Below are 21,531 nucleotides of genomic sequence, written 5' to 3' on the forward strand. Positions count from 1 at the left end.
TGTACTGTTAATGGAACACATCATCCCTTGAACCCATCTTTGTGTAATGATGGTTCTCTATGTTCTTTTCATCCTGTTCATATAGCACTCAGATGGTGATGAGTACACTCGGATTCTTCATTTCATGCCTCTTCACTGTTCTTTAGACAAGGTATTTGTATTTGTCAATTCAAAATAAGTAAGAAAAGAAAAAAAAAACAGGAATAGAGCCTGCTGAGTAAATCAGTTTTATGAAATATCTTCCTTTTACTTATTTTCATTAAATATAACTTAGATTTGTTTAAGTCATGTTATTTTTTAAGGATGTATTCCCTAAATATTTTCTTTCGTATATCTCAGAACATATTCATTAAAGACTTTCATTTTCCTGAGAACCTTTGTTTCTGAGGCTCTGATCTTTAACACTAAAAACTTGATAATGATGTAATGTTTTGTCCCTGATATAGCTCTGAAAATTGCGAATGAGCAAACAAAAAAAACCAAATTGGTTTCTGGTATTTTAAGAAAACTTGTTAAAATATTTCAATGACAACTCTTTCCAAATAACTTTCCAGTAACACATGCAGATATACTGAGTGTACATAGAAATATCAAGAAAATTCACTCTGAAAAGAATGTTGGCAAGATTTTAATGTAGTTAGAGGAGGCTAGGTTAAAATAACAAACTATTTAAAAATAAATCATTTCTCTCGCCTTTTACATTTTCTCCCCAATGGAATATGTTTCTGTCACACTGTTTTCATATGCATATCAACATCCTCTACTTCAGTTTGAATAAATCTTCTGAAGTTCTCAATTCAGAAGGACAAAGTCATGTAGAAATACCCAGGTTAACTTTAAATGAACTAACTACCTTAGAGAGTCGAGGCAAGAGAGTTTCTTTAGTGGGATCAAATGCTAAGAGGAAAAGCCTACCTAACTGTCTTTTAGTACACAAATTAACTTATTTACGATAGGTTCCTGTAGTTTCCTGCCTACTCTAAGTTTACTGAGTTCCATGCTTCAACGGACAACCTTTGAAGGATAACTTCCTACAGGTTGGTCCAGGTCTGCCCTGTTTAACTGAGATTCAGAATGCGTGAAGTTTTGTCTGTTTCATATACCTTGATGCAGAAGACAGCACATGTCACTTTTAATAGGACAAAAGGGAGGATGCTGTCTGCTTTGCAACCTGGTCAAGAAACTGGAGGAGCATATGGCAAAGAGATTTATTGCACTGACTACCTGCTCTAATCTCACTTCCCAACAGTGATGAGTTCTTATTATATTGCTTTATGTTTTCACTACCTTGGTTGCACCTTTTATCTAGAAATTCTGCAGCCAGACCGACATTGGGGATTTGCATTTAAATATTCTTTAATATTATTATTTAAATTAAGTGAATTTTAATTCAGCTGTTGAGATGATCAGAATCAACGCAACTGCCAATGTTCTCACTACCTGCTGAGTCAGTGCTCTAAGCCTGTGTCTAAGATAGACTCACAAAGTGCACATATATAGGTACATTACTATTAATTTGGGCTCCACAATAAAAATTGTATTCTTCTTTGATTTTTCTTTTGTGTGTGTGTGTGTATATCTCGTTAACTTTATTCATGATCTTTGTTAATTCACTACCATAAATATTTGATATTTGATATACTCAAGCAGATGGTTAAATTTCATATCTGTATTGAAGCGTAATAGTCAATATTTTTTATTCTCATTCAATTTTTGAGTTGCTAAGTATCCAGAATACAAAAGATGTACACCAATTTCATCATGAAGCATGTCATGTCTTGGAACAAAACTCTATTGTGATATCAAAAATAGTGTAACTCTCCATTTTCAATAAAATTATCAGTGGGATTCTGTGAACTTTTAAGTGTTGAAGCAGCAGCCAGCAACATACTGGATATTTAGCCAGATGCTTTTTGCTGTTGTTAGGGAGGAAAATACATTACCAAGTCACATTTTATCTGACTAATATTAAATCTGTTCATCAGAACGAGATAATGTGCTTTCTATGAGTTGCCGTTTCTTATAACAATCTGCAAAAAGAGACAGGAACATGCTGTTAGGTAGTTAGCTACAGTACAGATATCAAAGTACAGTACAGATACTGTACAGATACTGAAGACATTCTGAAAGCTGCCATTGCTATTTCTGATTGTAAAAGCCTCTTTTGAAATACAGCCCTTCAGAGAGAGCCATACCAAGCTCTTATGTACATCAGGTTGTTAAGTTGAATTACCAATTTTCCCTGTGATATCCCTCAATTCACCAGACTCACCTCTTGGCCATACTTTTCCCCCACGAATAAAGCAGATCACATCCCCCTTTCCTCTTCTCATGAAAAACAAAACAAAACAGAATAATAATAATAATAATAAACCCTATATCTTTATATGAAAAAACTAAAGGAAAGAAAATTAAATATAGTGAATTTTCTGTAGCAGACCTGCTCTGGCAGTTTATTTAGGATAAATAGCTAGATAGATAGACAAATGAATTTGATGCATCTTCCCCAGGTGTAATCTATTGTTGCTATAACACTGAATTCTGATAAGAGGGTATGCTGCCCAAATAAGATTGGACCTGAAAGAAGAAAAGAAATGAATTAGATTTATATTCGCAAGGCCAATTGCCAGTACCCAATAGTATGTGAAATGGATCATGTTAATTGAACAGAAACTTAGTCCAAAGGCCTTTGCTTGTCTCTTTTCCAAGCTACATAAGTAAACTATTCAGATCAAAATAAAAAGGCGAATAGATCATAAAGGAATTACAATCCCAAAGGTAGTTAACTGAGGCTCAGATGTTCTTGGCAGCACTACAAATGATGTGTATATGATCAGAAAAAGCATGGAAAAGATGCAAAGTATAATGACATATTTTACTATTGTGTTTGTTTTTCTTCTATTTTGTTCATTATGTACAAAATTAGAGCTGGGAGCCACAGCCAGAAAGCAGTATCTCAATACAAAGTAAACCATACAAGGCTATTCAAATAGCTGGTTGAAATAAACCAGGAAAACAGGAAGAGTGGATAAGCAACAACAACACAGTATAAAATAAAATAAAATAAAATAAAATAAAATAAAATAAAATAAAATAAAATAAAATAAAAAAAATGAAGAGAGGGAGGGAGGGAGGGAGGGAGGAAGGAAGGAAGGAAGGAAGGAAGGAAGGAAGGGAAGGAGGGAGGGAGGGAGGGAGGGAGAGGAAAAAAGGGAAAGAAGGAAGGAAGGAAAGAGAAAGAAAGTCCCATCCTTCCACAACTGTTGTGACAACAAAAATCAAGAAAATATGTTTTAAAAAGAAAAACGTTTGTACTTTAGTGATTAATTCTCATACCAGCTTCAAGACAAATTCTTAACAGAATTCTGGAAGAATATTTCAGCTTTCTTTCAATTCTGCTGGTTCCCTCCTTCACCTGACTGCTCAGGTGACCTTGCTACAACAAGCCCTGGTAAGCACAGTGCCAAGCTCTGACAAGGAACTGCATGGGATGACAATTTCACTTCCTGCATGGTGGCTGCTGGATGATGGTTGCTGGTAAGGATTATGGATACTATTTGTGTAATTTGGCACTGGAGATTATAGGTAGAATTAGGTAGAACTAGTAAGATATTGTCCATCATATACAGTGAATCCAAAGTCTAATAAATAGGCTAAAATAGCATCATATAAATTACTTTAAGCCAGGAGGATCAAAGGTACATTTCAGATCAATACAAGTACACTGAGACTTATGGAAAGGATTTTACCTCAACTATCTCATTACAGTTTTGACTTTGATTAATAGCAGCTGTCTTCCACCATCTGTCCAACAGAAAACTGATGAAATCATATACACAGTCATTTATGCTGGGCAGAAAATTCTCTGATCCACCTGGAGGAGAGGTGTGCCTTTATTGTCAGTGCTCATGAACACCAGATTTTGGTGCTTGGAGAAGTTAGAAATGCTGCTTGTTCACAGAGCACTGCTGTGAGTGGCTGATGCCAGGGAGGAGCTGGGAGGAAAATAGTTTTCCTGAAAGTAATTTGAAGGATGAGCTTTATCCTTCTCAGTATCTCCTTTTTCCATGCATGTGCTGGTTTGAGAAATCACCCCCAACACAGCCTAGCCACATTATACTATTATCTATGCATTTCTACCACTCTTCTAATCTGAATTTTGAGGTTGTTGTGAAAACAGAATTTTCTTCTTAAAAGAAAACCAACATGAATCTACAAAACTACTTTCTACTTTTAGACAAAATATCTTTGAAAAATGGAAACAATAGGAAAATTCTTAGTTTCTGAAAAAAAAATACATAAAAAGAAAATAGGCTATGTAAGAACATCTTCTATTCAAAACAAAATGTTAAAGGAAAAATATCCACCAGTTCTAAATATTGTTAGTATAGTGTTAGAATATCAGTGATTATTTTATTTACATACTTCTCTTTACAAGAATGTTTTGCTTTCTGTAAATTACTCAACCTTTTTTACAAGCTGTGAAGGAGGATTTAGTGCATACAGGAGCCTCATACAGAAGTGCGCATGTCAGGAAGCTTCTGTGTTTTTCTTCCAAAGAGGTATCTTGGTAGACATGCTTGTGATAAAGCACTCCTGAAGATGACCCTTTGCACAAATGTATTAATAAAAAGTCAAAATCAAGCAGCACTTTGTCTTGCACTTGTGAGCTCCTGAAAAATAACCCCCTCAGGAGCTACCATTCGGATGAGTCAAGGTAAGCTCCTCATGTACTTCTCACTCTATCCTTCTACTCTGTCTTTGGAGTTTCTCTCCCAGTTTCAAAGCTTTTCTGTGAATGCCATACATCAGGTTAAATATGGTGTGAAAATAATGTAATTATGGTCTTTTAAATGGCTTTTGCATTTTAAAGGATAGGTTTTTTTATCTGTGTTATTCATTCCCTTCAGCAGGATTGTGAAGCAGAGTAATTAAGTGACTCTGAAATTTGATATGCTCTCCTCTGGATTCAAATCCACCCAATGTAAAGAAAGAAAGAAGAAATTTTGGGTTTGGAGCTCTGACTTTCTTCATGATCTTGGACAAATCAGCACACAGTTGTCTGATTTTGTTTTCTGACCATCACAATTTTTAAAGACTCTTTTTCTCTCTGATGTGGTGATATCATGAAATTACATTATTGTCAGAAAGCCTGTCAAAGGAGTCTGGCAAATCAACAGAAATTCATGAGGCTGAATTGCTACAAAAATCCCTTGAAACAGCATTGGGACTACTCCAGATCAGGGAAGATTGCTTTACTGGTGTCATATCCCTACTATGCATGTAAGGAGGGAGTTTTCTCCAGAACTGACAAAGTCACAAGCTGTAAGTTCACAAACATCAACAGATAAAATATTAAGGCTTTTTCTTTTTTTTCACTCCTTCCTCAGTACAGATTGCACTTGTAGCTTTCTTTTATCAGCTCAGCACTTTCCACACACATACAGAATTAAGGTGATTGTTAAAGACTTACAGGTTAAAACTATAAATAAAAAAGAGTCAGTCAGTAACAGTAAAGTATCCCATATTTTTCTTTTATCAGCCAAGTGTGAAACACAGGCACAGCCATTGAACATGGGTTTAATTGAATCATGGTTGCTTAAGCAGTCTCAAGAGATGGTAAGTGAAAAAGTGCTATGCTTGGAAGAAATAGGTTTCTTCAGGCTGGAAAAGCAATATGGCATAAGCCTAGTAATAAATTGTTGGCTATCCACTAACATCAAATTGCTACCAATAAAAATTATCTGTGAGCATTTTAACAAGAAGGGAAGAGTAAACAGAGGATTTTACACCAGGCATGATTTAGTTTTGTTTCCTCTTTGTCAAATTAGTGACAGATTAACTGGAGATCTGGTCAAATTACTTATTGAAGACAATTAAGCCAGTGAACCCAATTTATCTAGAATAAACATTCCCTGACAGATAGCTGATTAGATGATTTTGTGTCTGCTTTCTAAATTTTCTGAACATTTATTTTTCTGTGGCAAAAATTTTGTCAATTTTTAAAAGTATTGGCATTCAAAATTCAAGCTAGTACATGTGCATTCCTAAATCACATGGTACTAGGTATGTGAAGTTATTGTTCAAAGGTTTACAGGTTTACCTGCAAAAATCTTTTCTATGTTTTTTGGTATTTTATTCTTTCTCTTAGTTTCTGGTGTATATCATTACCTCTCTAAACGTAGTTGATTTCAGCAAGAAAAGACATGCTGTTATGTTTCTTACAAATAATTTAGAAATGCTATGGAATAAAACAGAAAAGACACCCAGAAAACAATCAAGAAATTATAATATCAAGTAAATTTGGCAGTATTCCCCATGACACCGTACTGCCATTTACTCCCTAAATGTTGAGACATTAAGACTCCAGAATATTTGGCCAAGAGTCAGAGCAAAGTATCAGAAGAAAACCAGTGCTTATGGAATTGAATGGGAAGACACCCCAAGAGCATCCCTGTGCTATCCTAGGATGCTACAGAAATACTACACAGGGTAGAACAGGACCCCAGTGAAAGAACTTCAACCTTTGAGATTGACGAATCCCTCATATTCCAGTTCAGAATATTTCAGCAGCAATCTTGTCTGGACTCATCCAGAGTAAATCTCTTAACTAGAAAAATAAACAAGGCAACCTCCTTTTGTCTTTACCAACGTTTTCTGGATATGTATTTTCTTTCTGTTTCTTTCTCAAGAGATTTTTCACAATTGCTCTCCTTTCTTTTTTTTTTTCTTTTTTTTTTTTTTTTAATTTCTCATGTGAACATAAAGCTCTGGAAGCAAAGATCATAGCTAAAGCTTCATTAAAAATAAAGTGTAATCATATAATTTCTCCGAAGAGCTGTTGAATAAATAAGTGGAATCCATAGATGATGTGATGCTCTGACATGATACAAGGACTGTCTTGCATCCCATCAAACCAAAGGCTATACCTCATGAAAAGGGCACATGCTGCAAGCCCAGGACCTTGATTTTGATGCATCAGAAAAGGCTCTGCTGCAGTGACCAGGGTAGACTTGCCATACACCATCTCTAGCTGTCAAGTGAGATTGGCCTTGAATGGAGCTGTCTGCAGAGACACATCTCAGCTTAATCCAAGGAGGAATTGGATGATTCACTCCAAAACAACAACAACAACAACAACAACAACAAAAATCAGACATGAACAGGGAAATTGAGATGTTAGAGTGAAGATACACACCTACAGGCTCCCAACCTCAAAATGTCATTTTGCTGTGTGAGTTTACTGATGCTAGGAACAAATCATTCTGATATATAAAAGATATGTGTTGAAACATCAGATACTTCCATTCTATCAGACAAACAGATAATGATCTTTGAACAATTCTGAAAACTAAAAGTCACAGATTGGGAAGAATCTTAAAATTTCACTAAAGAAAATTAAAACCAAAAGATTCATACTTAAGAATAAAGCAAAGAAAGTAAAATAAAATTGTATTTATGTCACTATTTCAAAATGTCAGAAATTCAGGATTATATTGATAAGGAACAGTACTTTCTGTGGAAAAAAATACATTTATTAATCTCTCCTTTCATTCTGTATCTCGAGAAACACCTTATCTTCTGTATATTTATCTGAATGGTAGTATAAAGTTACAAGAGTTTCCAGCAGCTAAACATTATTTTCCCATTCAAATTTACTTACAAAAGAAATACTTACATAGCAGAACATTTTACAACAAAACAGTAAATTAAATATAATACCGTTCTGTAGTCTTTGGCCCAACATCTCAGGATTCATAATCAGAATGAATATACTTAGTATTTTGGGAATGTGGGAATGTGAGGGGACTGAGATTGATAAGACAAATCTCCTCTGAGAAGTCCTGCTTCTAGGAAAGATCCACGGGCATAACAGGGATTCCTTCTTACCTAAGGAAAGGCTGAATTGTTGCACAGGTACCTTATTTCTAGGTGACAGAAGAATCATAACGCAACTTCCAAGAATATGCAAATTTAGGATATAAAATGTCACCCAGTCTTACATTACCTGTAAGGAGAGAAAGGCTCCAGCTTCTCTGGATAGCCTGCAGCTCACATGCTTCTTTATGTTCCTAAACTGACATACAGGAGCTATTCAAACACTGGGCATGTACGTGATATGTGCTCAGTTAGTTACTTTCTGGGGAAAGGTAAGGCTTCTCTTTTTTTCCTCCCCTTTCACTAACTTCTCCTACATATGCTGTTTCAGGTTTAAGGCTAAAATATGGAAATGGTACAGTGTAATTAAAATTACTCATGTGCTTTAAACAACTACCATATTCAGGATGAACGGAATGGAGATCAGACAAGCTAAAATGTCAGAATATGTTCTTGTTTTTCATTAAAATTCAGGTTTCCGAGAAATGACACATTTTGAACATTGATTCAGCTGATTTATTTCCATCATGTATTGCTGCCAATTACTTGCTGACTGTATTAATGAGAAATTAGATCATTTTAATAGAAAGATCTAAACCCAATGTTCCGTTCCGTTGGCACAAACCCTTCCAAGTAGTCTTGTACTTAACTGCTAGAACACTAAAAAAAAACGTAATGGGAATATTATGAATATTGTCACTGACTTCAAACAAGGCCAGCTGGTACCCAGTTGTAATACAACTGGTCTCAGAACAAGCCAGAATCTTTTCATTATTCTTCCAAACAGAAATCCATTTTTCCTTTCCTCTGACTACCCCAGTTCTTGTGGGTCTTCAGAATTTATTAGGGTTGTAGTATATGTTTTATGGACCCCATCTGGGTGCTTTGATCAAACATAAAGGATATACTTGAAAATTAACTTTTTTGGTTGTTGTTCTGCTGAAGGGATTTCAATGTTTAACTCTTCTATTTTATTTATTTATTTATTTTAATAAGTGTAATTTTTCACATTTGCCATTAATGCTCTACAGTGATTATTGGTTAGATGGGTAAATTCGGAAAAGACATCAGAAATGGGTAATACATAGATAAAGGAAAAGGCAGTCATATTCATAGGCAAACACAGAAGTTCAGGAATATTCTTGGGATTTTTCTTTGGCTAATTATCTCTATTTCTTCAGGTCCATGAACATTTATACTGCCCGCTTACTATATTCCTCCCCCATACACTCTTACCTAGATGTTTTCTTTCTCTTTTCATTTCATTGCTCCTCTCCATTTTTATTAAGTCTTCCCACCTCAACTTCCTGATGAAAAAAAGCTGCCATGCAAGCACACTCCTTTTTTTTTTTCTCTCTTTTTTTTTTTTTTTTTCCAGCCCATGCCACCTCTGTGCAAGCTAGAAGCCTGTTCAGGCAGCAGCCTTGCCAAGTAGAACAAGCCTGGTGTGACTTCTTCACATGACCAGGAACAGAAGTAACAGCAAGATGATACTGCATAGGAATAATTGTGCTCTCGGGTCACCTTTTGAACCCACTCTTTTTCAGTTATGTGGGACAGGTATGTCATTTTACAACATGCAAGATACTTGAAGTTATTAAAAGCAGAATGATTTTGAAGCATGCTGAGAATAAAATTATGAATGTTCCCTAAAATCAGATATTTTGCTCACGGAGAGGATCTGTGCTCTGCTTTGGAAATTCAGGTGTCAATACAGATGACTGTATAAGAGTAGATAGCAGAAAAACATAGAAAATTTACTGCTCAGTCTTTGAGCTAAGTTAGCTGAAGTATCCTGAATGAAGTCTAATAATCCTTGTCAGTGACAATTCTGTTCCATGTTAGGAGGTAGACTGTATCTGAAATAAATTTAAGTAGTGAGAATACAATATTCATATACCATCATATATAAATAATCATTTCTTTCCGGGCAGAGAAAAAGAGAAAGTGTGTGAAGACACTGAAGAAGTTAAATACTCATAATTAATTTTTGCAATAGTTGATTAGCAGTAGCTAATCAGCTATTAGCAAAAGCTAAGCAATAGCTGATAACTGTGAAAATAATAATTCTTTTATCATAGAATCACAGAATGGTTTGGGTTGGAAGGGACCTTTAAGGTCGTCTAGTTCCAAACCCCCGTTCTATAGCACCAGTTTTGTGCAAAGCTCTGTTACTTACCATAACTGCGGATTATATATTTTCATTTCTACCATAACTTGGTGCTCTGTTCTAAATCATGTCTCTCTAGTCATGATTGAAATAATAGCTAAGAAAAAGGCTCTTAGACGGAGCTTATTATTTGGTTGTTAAGAGGTAATAATTTCTAGCAGTGATTCTAAGAGAGGCGATATTAATAAAATCAATGCTTCTAGAGCCCAGCACTACCAGCTCATCAAATTCTAGCATATTTCCAAATGTTTCACCCTCAGCTGTTGCGTGACAACACCAAAGTAGTCCTACACTCAATGAATTCAAAGGCAACAGCCAGAAACTATGCATTCTGGGGGAAAGTATGGACTGGCACCTTGGCAGGCTGGGCAGATGTTCATCTGAAGCTCAGGAATTGCAGGGAAGACAGAGGATAAGCGCACCCATGAAGGCTGGACAGGGATATCTCCTCCGTGCAGTCAGTTGAACCTTACTCCTAAATATGACTACAGCTTAAAGTAACCTAAAAAGATGTGAGATTAAAAGTTGATATCATTTGGACAGAAAGCAAATAGTCAAATGTTTTGCCTCCTGGACTTGATTCTGCAAGGAAAGAAAGAAAAAGTTGTTCAGACAGTGCACATCCCAGCCCTTGTGAGGCATGGCAGACAATCAGGATGGAGATCCAGCTCACTGTGGCTTGCTCTTGGAAGATAATGAGGGGCAGCTCAGCTCAGCCCTTGGAGAAGCAGTGCTCTCAGTGGGCTCCTGGAATGGCTCCTTCATTGGTACTTGAATCGCTGCCATGAAACCTGGCACGGCTGACCAGGGCTCATCCTTACCATGGCTGCTTGCTTCAAATTGCACACACATTCTGTCGCTGAACCTTAGTTAGCCAGACTATTTTGATTTTAATGAAGGGATTTCTTTTCTAATTTGTTTCAAGTAGCTGAATTAAATCACAGACATGCAGAACTACCTAAGGGAAATCTTTAGGAAGAATGAGTACATGAGAACCTCCACTGCTCACGCTCCGACCCCCCCCCCACACACACATGCACTCACACATTTGCACACATACACAGTTTATTTATGGCTTTCTTTCCACCTGTGCTGACGTGGCTGGGAATTTACAACAGTGCTGACAATGTTATAGGCAGTACTTCACAAATTCCACAGTTTACTGAGTAGCATTATTATGGAACATTTGTCACACGGCCAAACGGTATGTCAGCCCCATAATTGATTTACAGCAACATCTGTACGAACATTTGAGGAAGAGGAGGCAACCAATGTGCTGGCCAGAACTCACCCTTTCAAAGAAAATATAGGTGATAGGAGATTCATGAAGAATGGACTAGGAATAAACAACACTTTTAAAGCAGTATATGCTAAATGTTGAAAAAGTGTAAGTGTGTTAGTTTTCATACAGAAGAATAACTACAGCCTTTCCAGGCATGTTTTAACTTAGCCATATAAAACACCTGGCCCTAAAAAAGCAGACCTTTTTTTTTTTTTTTTTTTTTTTCCTGAGGAAAATTTGAAGCTGAAACAGGAAGCCCACGCATAGGCTCAAATCTCCTTTGTGAAAGACCCCATTAAAATAACGAAAAAATCTACCAGATTTTTAGAATAGTCACTTTGTAATTACTATGTACTATACAAACAAATCTCTGTTTTTTACATTTAAGAATGGAAGAGATGGAACAGTCTCAGGAGAAGGAGTGCTTTCCCAAAAACACTTTCCCCTGCCTCTTTGCCTAGAAAAACTTCCTTTTCTGTTTGCTTATCAAACATAGTCTCTGCAAGATAGTAAGATGATAATTATTAGGAAAGCTGGGTATGATTTCCATTATCCTGAAATACAGTGATTTTGAAGTTTAAAAAAGAAAATCAAACGTCATAGATTCTGGGAATTCATTCAGCATCCTTATTGAGAGGCCTGTATGCTACGGCCTTCTTGTGCCTCACTTTGATGGGAGTCTGATGCAGGCAGTGCTCACACCTACCCTAAATCTGGGTGCTGCTGCAGCAAGGCATACCCACAATAGGGGCAGCGACCCTAAAGAGTGTCTGTATGGCTCCTCCAGAGAGGCCACTCCATGCTCCTTCAGAAACAGAACTACATCGGGTTAATGCAGAAAGTACAGGGATCAGCTTTCTGCAATTCTCCAGGAGTACAGAAACTGGAAAAAAATTCTAATCATACAGGAAAATATTGAGCCTGACTCTCTACGGCTGCAGAAACTTGTTGAGTCAGAACTGCTGGGAGGAAAGCAGAGGAGAAACGCGCTCTGGCAGCAAAGAGAATCAATCCGCAGGGATCCGTCAAAGTCAGATCAATCGGGTTCTGTGGTAGGAAGGAAACAAGTGGTGGCTCTGCCAACAGGAGCCCCACGCCTGCGCTGTGCTGCCCTGATAACCTGTAGGGCTATTCATTCTGTATTCCATCCCCGTATGGAAAAGCTTCTTGAAAATTAAAAAATAGAAATGAAAATGATTTTGTAACAGCAAGTAAACTTAAAGTGAAAAGTTAAATCTCCTTTCCATTTCTCAGAATTTTCTCATGTTCTGATTTGAAAACTTTTAGTAAAAAAGAGTTCAGTGGCTCTGCATCACAGAACTTCTCTTCATGATTTCATCTAAAAAAAGAAGAAAAAAACTTCTTTGAGTGAAAATGTTATTTCAGATGAAATTGCTGGAGTGTGCTGGTAGGTGAAAAGAGCACAGTTGCTGCAAGCCACAGAGCAATAAACAAACACTTTCTTAAAATGAGGCATGTCAGAACCTCACTTTATGCTAACTTAATGAATAAAATCATGCTTAAATACAATTTTCTGATTAGTCACATTTTCCATCATTGCCATCATTTTACTGCTATACCCACTGTGTGGTCACAGTTGTGTGGAATTTAATTTGTCCTAAGTGCTGTTTTACACATAGGTTTTGTCCTCGTGCCAAACTCTGCCGGCAGATTAACTTTTCCCTGCTTACAGCGCATACCTGCGAAGCCGCTGCGAGTGCCCCTGACACTTTCCATTCTTCAGCTCACACAAAAGAGTGTGTGAGCTAATTACCACGAGGGCCATGTTTCCCCCTTCCTGAGGGAAGGTTAATAACTGAAAGAAGTTTACGCTAATAAAAAATATGATCAGTGTGTGGCAAAAGCCAGGCCCTGGGCAGTTGGCTGCTGTAGCACTGATGCTTTGTTAATACTGCAGGCATACAGACCCACAGCAGGTAGCAGCTCAAGTACAGTGAGCTAAGCCAGCAGAGTAACTAGCTTCCCTTCTAAGAACTGCCATGCTTAAACGTCTTCTATCACTTACTTAAGCAGCAGCTTCTTCCGCTAGCTGCACTAGTGACCTCCAGTTATATAAAGCCATTGAGCAAAAAGCCCCATTTGGAGATACGTTGCAGTGGTCCACACTATTTTTCTGCTTTTAGTGAGGTAGGTCATGAGTAGAGGGGAAATTCCTTATGCCAAATGGAGGATCCAGTCTTTCTAGTTATTTCTAAAAGTGAAAACAAACAAACAAACAAACAGCGACTGAAAAGCAGTTTCAAAATCTTCTCATCTGTCCAGGAAAAGTACGTGCACATCTTTCGGATGCAGTTCTCCCTGCCACCTGAAGGGCATTGTCAGCAGCAATTCTGTCATATGTGAACTGAGCACCTATCTCCATCTCAAACACATTCCCTGTCCTGTAGAAAACACTAGAGTTGGCCCATTCAAGAAACTTGATGAAATTTGTTTTATGGGAGTAAATGCTAAAAACTGCATAAATTATTCCCTTAGGATAAATTCAAAACCACATTATGATATAGCAGGGATTTCAGCCATCCTCCCTTACGTTCACTTTACAGTATCTCTAGCTCTGATTTAGAGCAGTGTGGCACACCAGATGGCAGAATTAGATACTATTGTCACAAGTGAGCACTTCTGAAGAGTCAGAATAAAATCCCACTATTGCTGATGAATGAAGGGTGGAACCCCAACTTCTCCATGTTATAACAACACAAAACAGAAAACAGAGGCACGTACAAAATATCAACACCAACACCCATTCCACCATTAGTCATTTTCAGTAGATTTCAAAAACAAGAAGACTGAACGCTAGGATTAATGACAAAGGTAGCTTCTTTAACTAGAAATGAACTATGTTTTTGTACAGCAACTACATAAGATCTTACATTTTTGCATCATTTTGCTTCAAATGGAGCTGATGCCTCACTGCTCAAGAATGAATTCAGTTATACTCAATAATCTTTGTGGGTCCCTTCCAAATGAAATTATTTTTTTTCTATTCTGTATTTCAAATCAATACCTGAATTTTGATTATCCAGCAGTAGACCCAGATGATAAATCACAGCTTCTCCATGCACATCTACAAAAGAAGTGCTGACAGTAATTAAGACAGATTATACACTGCTACTGCAAACAAGGGGCTCTTTAGACCATACCACATACAAGTCTTTCAAAGTAAATGCATCACAGCCTCCATAACCTCAAAGCCTGTTTTATATTCAGGAAATCTCATTACCTTGGTCAAACAAGTAAAATGTGATCACATTTGACATTTTCAGGGCTTAAAGACATTCAGCATCCATTTTAGAATATAGTTTATACAGGTGTTCAGATTGGAAACTCCCACGTTGCATTTGTTGGTGAATAGCTCTCAGTCAACAGTCAAGTAGAATGGATATAACACAAAAGTATTGACATCTAAGGAAAACCGATCATGCTGAAGTACTATCAGCAGTCCATAAGCTAGAGTAATTTATGCTTCAGTTCTCTGTTGTGTGGGAAATAAAATCCTGGATGCAAGTCACAAAGCCTGAATTTCTTTTACGACCAGTGAACTTAAACTACTACCAACTTTGCTTTCAGGTCCTGTTGTTCCATGACATTCCTTAGACACACTGATCATCAGTTAGTGTACCCCACAGACCACATGACTCTGGGAAACTATGCATTGCACAGTAATATTTAATCCTGGACACATGAACACACAGAATAACAAATGGATCTTGTTTCTCATCAACCAGAAAAGGAGATTTTAGAGCCAGTAAGACATAACACTCCAGATGACATGCTCTCGAGTACATAGCTGCTTTCTGGCATTTTATAGCATGAGTGTGGAAATAAATACACAGAAAGTATTGTAAACAGTAAGGAAATGCATGCATTTTATTATAAATATCTTAAACTCTCTCCTCAATTACGCATTTACTCCATATTCAGAAAAAATCTTCCTAAAGCTGTGGCTAAACTGTCTTACCATGCTTCCCCTCCTTTCCCCAGCACTGCTGACTTCTTGCCTCAAACTACACTGTGCTCTGCAAACTGAGTACATTTGTCCTAGCTTGCAACTGCTGCAACAGGGCAAGACAAAAAAATGGAAACAATGTGTGAACTACCACAGTGGGTCCCTAAAGGACAGAGGAGAGATATTGAACTGGAGTGGAAAAGGCAGCCTGGGGAACAGGAGAGGGGCCCCGGTAAGATAGGATATGGCTGTACGCTGTTTTAGTGGAACAGATGAATCCTATTCCCCAGGCCCAAGAACCACGATAAGCACTTTTAGCCCTGCATATGTTATTTAAAACACTATAGCCTTTATTCTGTTGTAACACTTCTAAATATAATACAGGAAGATATATGAAAAGCTCCTCATCTGAGTAAAACCATACGTACAAGAAATGTGCATAAAAGAAAATAATAATACAAAAGAAGTGAAAAAAGCTAGAGCATTGGGTCCTGAAATGAATTCTGGAAAAATTATTCAGGGAGAATTACTCTTAAGGTTTTATACATTCTAAATTGCAACATCCAACCTTCATTTCAGACGCTTCGCAGGCATCCCTTGTGTTGCTTCAGACAAACCCTTTAGCTTATTCATTTAGGGAAAGTTTGCTCCAGAAAGATTTTGGTAAAGAGATCATTCTGTTTACCTGTTTAAAATGATTATTCAGTGCTTGCAGAAATCTCTACCTCATCAATTGTTTGTAAGAGTTCAGAGGGTAGAACATTTGTGTAATGCATTAAGAGGATACTGTCTCTAAAGAACATTTTACAAGTTCTATATGAGCCCGTGATGAAATTCCAGTTGCTGCTGGTCATAAGTCAGCACAATGTCTGTTCTGTCACTCAGCAACACTTGTTTCTCATTCTAAGACTCTTCTGAGCTTCAGTATAAGCTTTATTCAGTGTTGGCCACAATTTATTTTCTCATCACATCAACTCAGGATTCAGCGTTCAGCTGTGTAAATATCAAACTACCAGCTACCTAATCCCTGGAGCTTCAGAGGAAAGAGAACGAAGGTAACACTTGCAAGGTTTTAAAACAGATGTTTGGTTACATCAAGAATCTTTAAGAGAACTATTCAGACATTGCAAGTATCTTGCAGCTTACAATTGCCACTGTATTTCAGCACAATAAACGTCCTAAATATGAAAGCTCAAACAAGGAAAAAGAGATGCTCATTATCAGAATTCATTTCCATCTCTGTATGTTTAAGGCATCAAATAAAGTCACAGCCATTTGTAATTTTAGGCTGCTCGAAGAAATTCTGTGGGAATGGTCTAAAATTCCAGCATTGACCCTGAAAGCTTTATTTAGGTAGAGGAATCCATGTCCTTCGGAGATTAGAATATTTACACTCCAACAGGTCTAAAAGAAAAGTATTTAAAGGAGAAGATGAAAGAGATGTAAATAAGTGACACTGTCCCAGTTACCAACATTAATTCAGGAATGACAGGTGTACTTACTCTTTTTATTTCATTATTATTACTTCTCTAATATTTCAAAAAAGCAATCATGCCATCCCTTCCCCTTAAAAAAAGCTGAGATCAGAGCAGGAGAAAAAAAGAAGATAAATTATCTTGAATTATTAATTTAATCAAATTTAAGATTTCTTACCTTATTGATTTATAGCTTTGTGCTTAACTCGGGAAAAATTCATCTCTTTCAATACGCACTTAGTTATCATCAAATACTCATATCAATGTCTGTCACCACATCAGCACATCTGGCAGCAATAGAGACAAATTAACAATAGGAGTCAGAAAATCTGGCAACATGATGAACTAAAACACACAAAATCCTTTCTCTACACTTAGACCACCAGTGACTAAGGATGGATTAACTTCCTGTCTGTAATACTGGCGCCAAAATTAAAGGGAAATTACATTGCAATCTGGGTACCAGGTTTCAGGCTACAAACAAGAAAAAGTCCCTGCCTCAGCTGCACCAGGCAGTGAAACCTTTGCTCTAGCTTTAGCTATGTCTGCGATGGCCCCCTCTAACAGCTGCTTTTAATTTAGTTTAAAAGAAGTGATTTGGCAAGCATGTACGTTTGCACCTTCAAAGGAGACAGACTGAAAAAGCCAACGTCCTGGAATATTAACCATTTTGGAGTCCCACTGTTTTAATACAGTGATGACAACAGGATTCACAGCTTTTTTAAAATAGTAGGTATCAGTACATAGAAAAATAAAATAGTGTTTTCACTTTGCTTTAATTACCATCTTAAAGTAAGCAACCATCTTTCTCTGACTTTGTACAGTTAAAGGCATTGTGTTCCTTACTTCAAATTTAATTCAGCAATAATTTACAGTTGCTCAACTTGACTGGGCAACTAAGGCACAGATTTCATTTATAACCAGAAAAGGGCAGCTGAATAAGGAACAGAAGCATGAGTTAAACCAAAGAAAACATTATCTTGTACTTAGATTACCTTCTCATGTTGGGTGTAGCAGTGGTTGCAGAAACAAGAAAGAGGGAGAAAGGGTATGGGAAAGCAAAAATTCAGACATGCATTGCATATTTGGCAAGTATTTAACAGTAAACCACTTAGAAAAGAGTGGTGGTGCCAGGCAGATTTCCAGTGCCTCTTTTTATTTTTTATTTTATTATCATTTCCTTTTACTAAGTAGCTCAATATGGATTTGTGGATCTACTATGCATATATCCTCCATCAGATGCAGGCATACCAGTTGCAGGCACAGGCAAACAGTGCTACAGCCTTGCGTGCATGAAAATAGAATGTGTGCAAACACATCTTATAGTTGGAATGCAGAAAGTGGAAGATTTGCTTTTTTATTTTGGCATAAAGGGCTTCAACCCACCTTACCAGACACGAAATAAGCACCTACCCTTGGAAGCAGAACACATTTAACACAGTTAAGTCCAGAGACACAAATGTCGGGCAAATGAAGGTGCAAATACTTAACAGAAGGAACCTACAGATTTAACACTCCTTTTCTCTATTTACAAACAGAATTCACACTTCTCATTCTTCATACATTAATGTGGATCAGAGACCACATGGCAGCATAGTTTATTAAAAGTAATGTGCAAATAAGATGCATGATACCTGCAAACAGCACGGAGTTTCCATTTGTAAAAAAGATACAAGTAACAGTACAAAATTAGAATGCTTACTACTCATTTCAATAAAATGAAGTCTGACATAGAAATACATATGCTGTATTATTTACACCATTAATTTACAAAAGATATTATTTGCATAAAACAAAGCTATAAAATAATTAGAAATATAGTACTTTTATAAGGAATGTTTTCCCTGTATAAAAACTTAGAGCATTTTGGCAATTATGTTTTATTTGAATAAAAATGCATTTATTTGTTCTGAATTCATAGCATCATATGATTTCTTCCTTCCCTTCTTCCTTTCCTTATTCCCTCTTTTTAAATAAAATTCCACACTGAGGTAGTAGCATGTCCAAGTATCTCTTTGGTTCCAGAAATCAATGGCAGGTCCAAAAAGAACTATGTATCCAAATCACAGGATTGAAAGTTAAAAGTTCTGAAGTTTTCAAAGGACTGTTTGTAATTGTAAATGCTATTTTGTCCTCTAGAAACTGTCCTTTCCCTTCCATCTTCATCTGCTTCTGGATCAAAGTCCAATGAGGAATGAGGATTATTATGGGAGGTTTTCGGTTGACAACTTGCTGCTGGCTGCCTACGACCTGAAAGGGAGTCCAGCTGAGGCCTCCATACAGGCTTTCCAAACGTTCCTGAAAGATAGTAAATGAGTGAGTATGGAAATACTAATGCACACAATTTTGTGTCACACGGAGGGCTTCATGTTAAAAAGGAAGCCAAGGACTGACACAAGCAAAAGTTCAGCAACATGAGATTTTACTCGACTATTATTCTTCCCCTTCAAAGCAAACGTGATCACAATTATAAGGCAATATTCTACCTGAGACATTAAAAATATTTAAAAGGTAAATAACTTGAAAGCCACACATGAGATAACTTCATTACCATTTCTTTCACAACTACATCCATGTCCATTTTTCTAAAGGGAAGAGCACACAGATCAAACTATAAACAAATCACAAGGCCTGCTCTGATGCAAAAATCACTTATGAACAGGACACAGAGACTCTTCTGAACAAATGACACATGAAATATGATGTGTAATTGAACAGAAGTGAAAAGAAAGATATACAGTTACATAACACCCTCCATCATCCAACCTGAATGCTAAAACATTCTTCCTTCTAGTTACTATTTCCCATTAATTAACAACAAAGGTTCTGTCAGCCAAATTCTGCCTTCATTCACACCTGTTCATCTTTCCACTCACAGCTGGCTAGAACAGACATAAGCCCGAAGAGAATTCAGCATTTAAGTTGAATCTTTATTAATAATAATCTGGATTCACTACCAAGAAAATAATTACCGTGCCCTTCACACTTCACTATTGTAAAGGTGCTAGCACAAACACCTCTGCAAGAAGGGCCTTCTCTGATGCCCTGATACAGCTGATGAAGTGAATGAATGTGAATGAATGTGAACTTCAGCTGAATGAAGTATTTGTGATACTTAAAAGAACTATCTTCTGAGCAGAATGTGCCATGGGCTGATTTTGAAGCACTCAATTTTTATTACTAACTTTACACTGCTACTGTTAACAAATTTTGCACTCAACTGCCATACTTAACAGTTTTGCATATTTGCTAACAGCAAAGGTTTCAAGTAAAACTGATTAGAGATGTTGGTATGTATTGATTTAGACAAGGTCCATATTTGCATCAATGATGTGTAGAGCAATTTTGCTTCTAACACAACATGAAAAGATATGCCTCAGCAGCAAAGCAATAAATTAAACCTGCTTTAAAAAAAGAAAATTCAAGCTGTGAACTTTCTGCCTGAATTATCAGCAGTGATGTTAAAGTCAGCTGCCTCTCCACATTGTGGTTGTAGGAGCAAAAAGGGGACCAAATTTGAAGACAGAAGATGAGAAATATATCAAGAGCTCTTCCACAGCTATCTCCAAAATCTAACCACATGCTCCTCTGAGTGTAGAGTGCTAAAGACAAAGACTGTTCAAGGCAGTGGTGATGCAACTTGAGTGTGGTGGTAGCTGAGAAAACTGACAAGTAATCAGCTCTGCATTGGCTATTAGGGCAGAAAGGGCAATACTAGCCTCCAAGGTTGTAGTAAATCCTGGTACATCTTCACACAGTAGACCCACTTTCTGTGGGAGACGCCCCATCTGCAGAGTCCTACCACAGCAATAGTGGCAGGCAGCCAGTAGGCTGTGTGCAATCCCAGGGCCTCTGCCAGATATGGCATCTGCAATGTTTTAAGTTCTAAACATCTGTTTTTTGAAGGGGGAAAACTTCAAAACTTTTACCCCCTCTCCTCCCCCTCTTTCCCCCAGAGAACAAAGAGCTCGATGATGCACATTCCCACAGGTTCCCCTTGCCTGAGTGGGCAGATCCTGGCCCTGGACTAGTCTGCTGACACACGAGCTGGGAAGGAGTTCATGGTATCAGTGATGCACTTGGCATTCAGTTACAACAGGGATGAAAGTAGTACATGTGTTTACATGCATTTTAACCAAACCAAACCAATCAGTGCAAAAAATTAGTGAGCTTCAAAGTTAAAGCAAACTTTTTCTTCTTCCTCCACCTCCCCCTGCAACCTGGGTTAAAACTGTAAACTGAGTTAAACTTCAGGAACTACTCTGTCATTCATACCACCAGAAAAGAGACGGGAGGGGTAGACAATGCATTTTTCCACAGTGCTTTACTTTGAAGAGCAAATAGTTGTGGTTGACAGCATTACAATATATCCTCATAGACCAGCATCGGTCTCGCCACCTGCTCGGAGCCCTCCTGCACACCTTTTTGCCTGGCAGGCAAAACTTCTAGTATGTCTAAAGTTTATGAAAATGTATTTAAGTAAGAGTTCTAGCATTTATGGAAATCTGCCAGCTACATTAAGATAAAAGATAAAAATCATACTGCTTAAGAGGTGTGTAAGTAAGCTATTAAGATCTCCTAGAAATCTGAAATCTGCCCATTATGCAGTTTTATTGTGATTACTTTTCTGCTCCCGATCATCAAACATTTAAAATGTTGTATCAAATATTCCTGAGAAGTCAGGTTTCCTGACAAGCAGAAGGCAGCTCCCAGTTACACTCAAGGGTGAACCAACTCTTCGGACTACTACTTTGAACAT

General features: G+C 37.3%; 1 protein-coding gene across 4 annotated transcripts in view; it reads right to left on the reverse strand.

The window, feature by feature from the left end:
* Window positions 1–18,332: 18,332 nt before the first annotated feature.
* Window positions 18,333–21,531, reverse strand: part of LRIG3 (leucine rich repeats and immunoglobulin like domains 3) — a 43,707-nt gene continuing 40,508 nt past the window's right edge. For all 4 annotated transcript variants that reach the window (NM_001199555.2, XM_015281419.4, XM_015281429.4 and 1 more), the window contains one exon: window positions 18,333–19,070. In NM_001199555.2, coding sequence (NP_001186484.2) covers window positions 18,823–19,070 — 248 coding nt within the window. In that variant the 3' untranslated portion in view covers window positions 18,333–18,822. The remainder of the gene's footprint in view (window positions 19,071–21,531) is intronic.

The sequence above is a fragment of the Gallus gallus genome, chromosome 1 (assembly GCF_016699485.2).
Source record: "Gallus gallus isolate bGalGal1 chromosome 1, bGalGal1.mat.broiler.GRCg7b, whole genome shotgun sequence".
Lineage (NCBI taxonomy): Eukaryota > Metazoa > Chordata > Aves > Galliformes > Phasianidae > Gallus > Gallus gallus.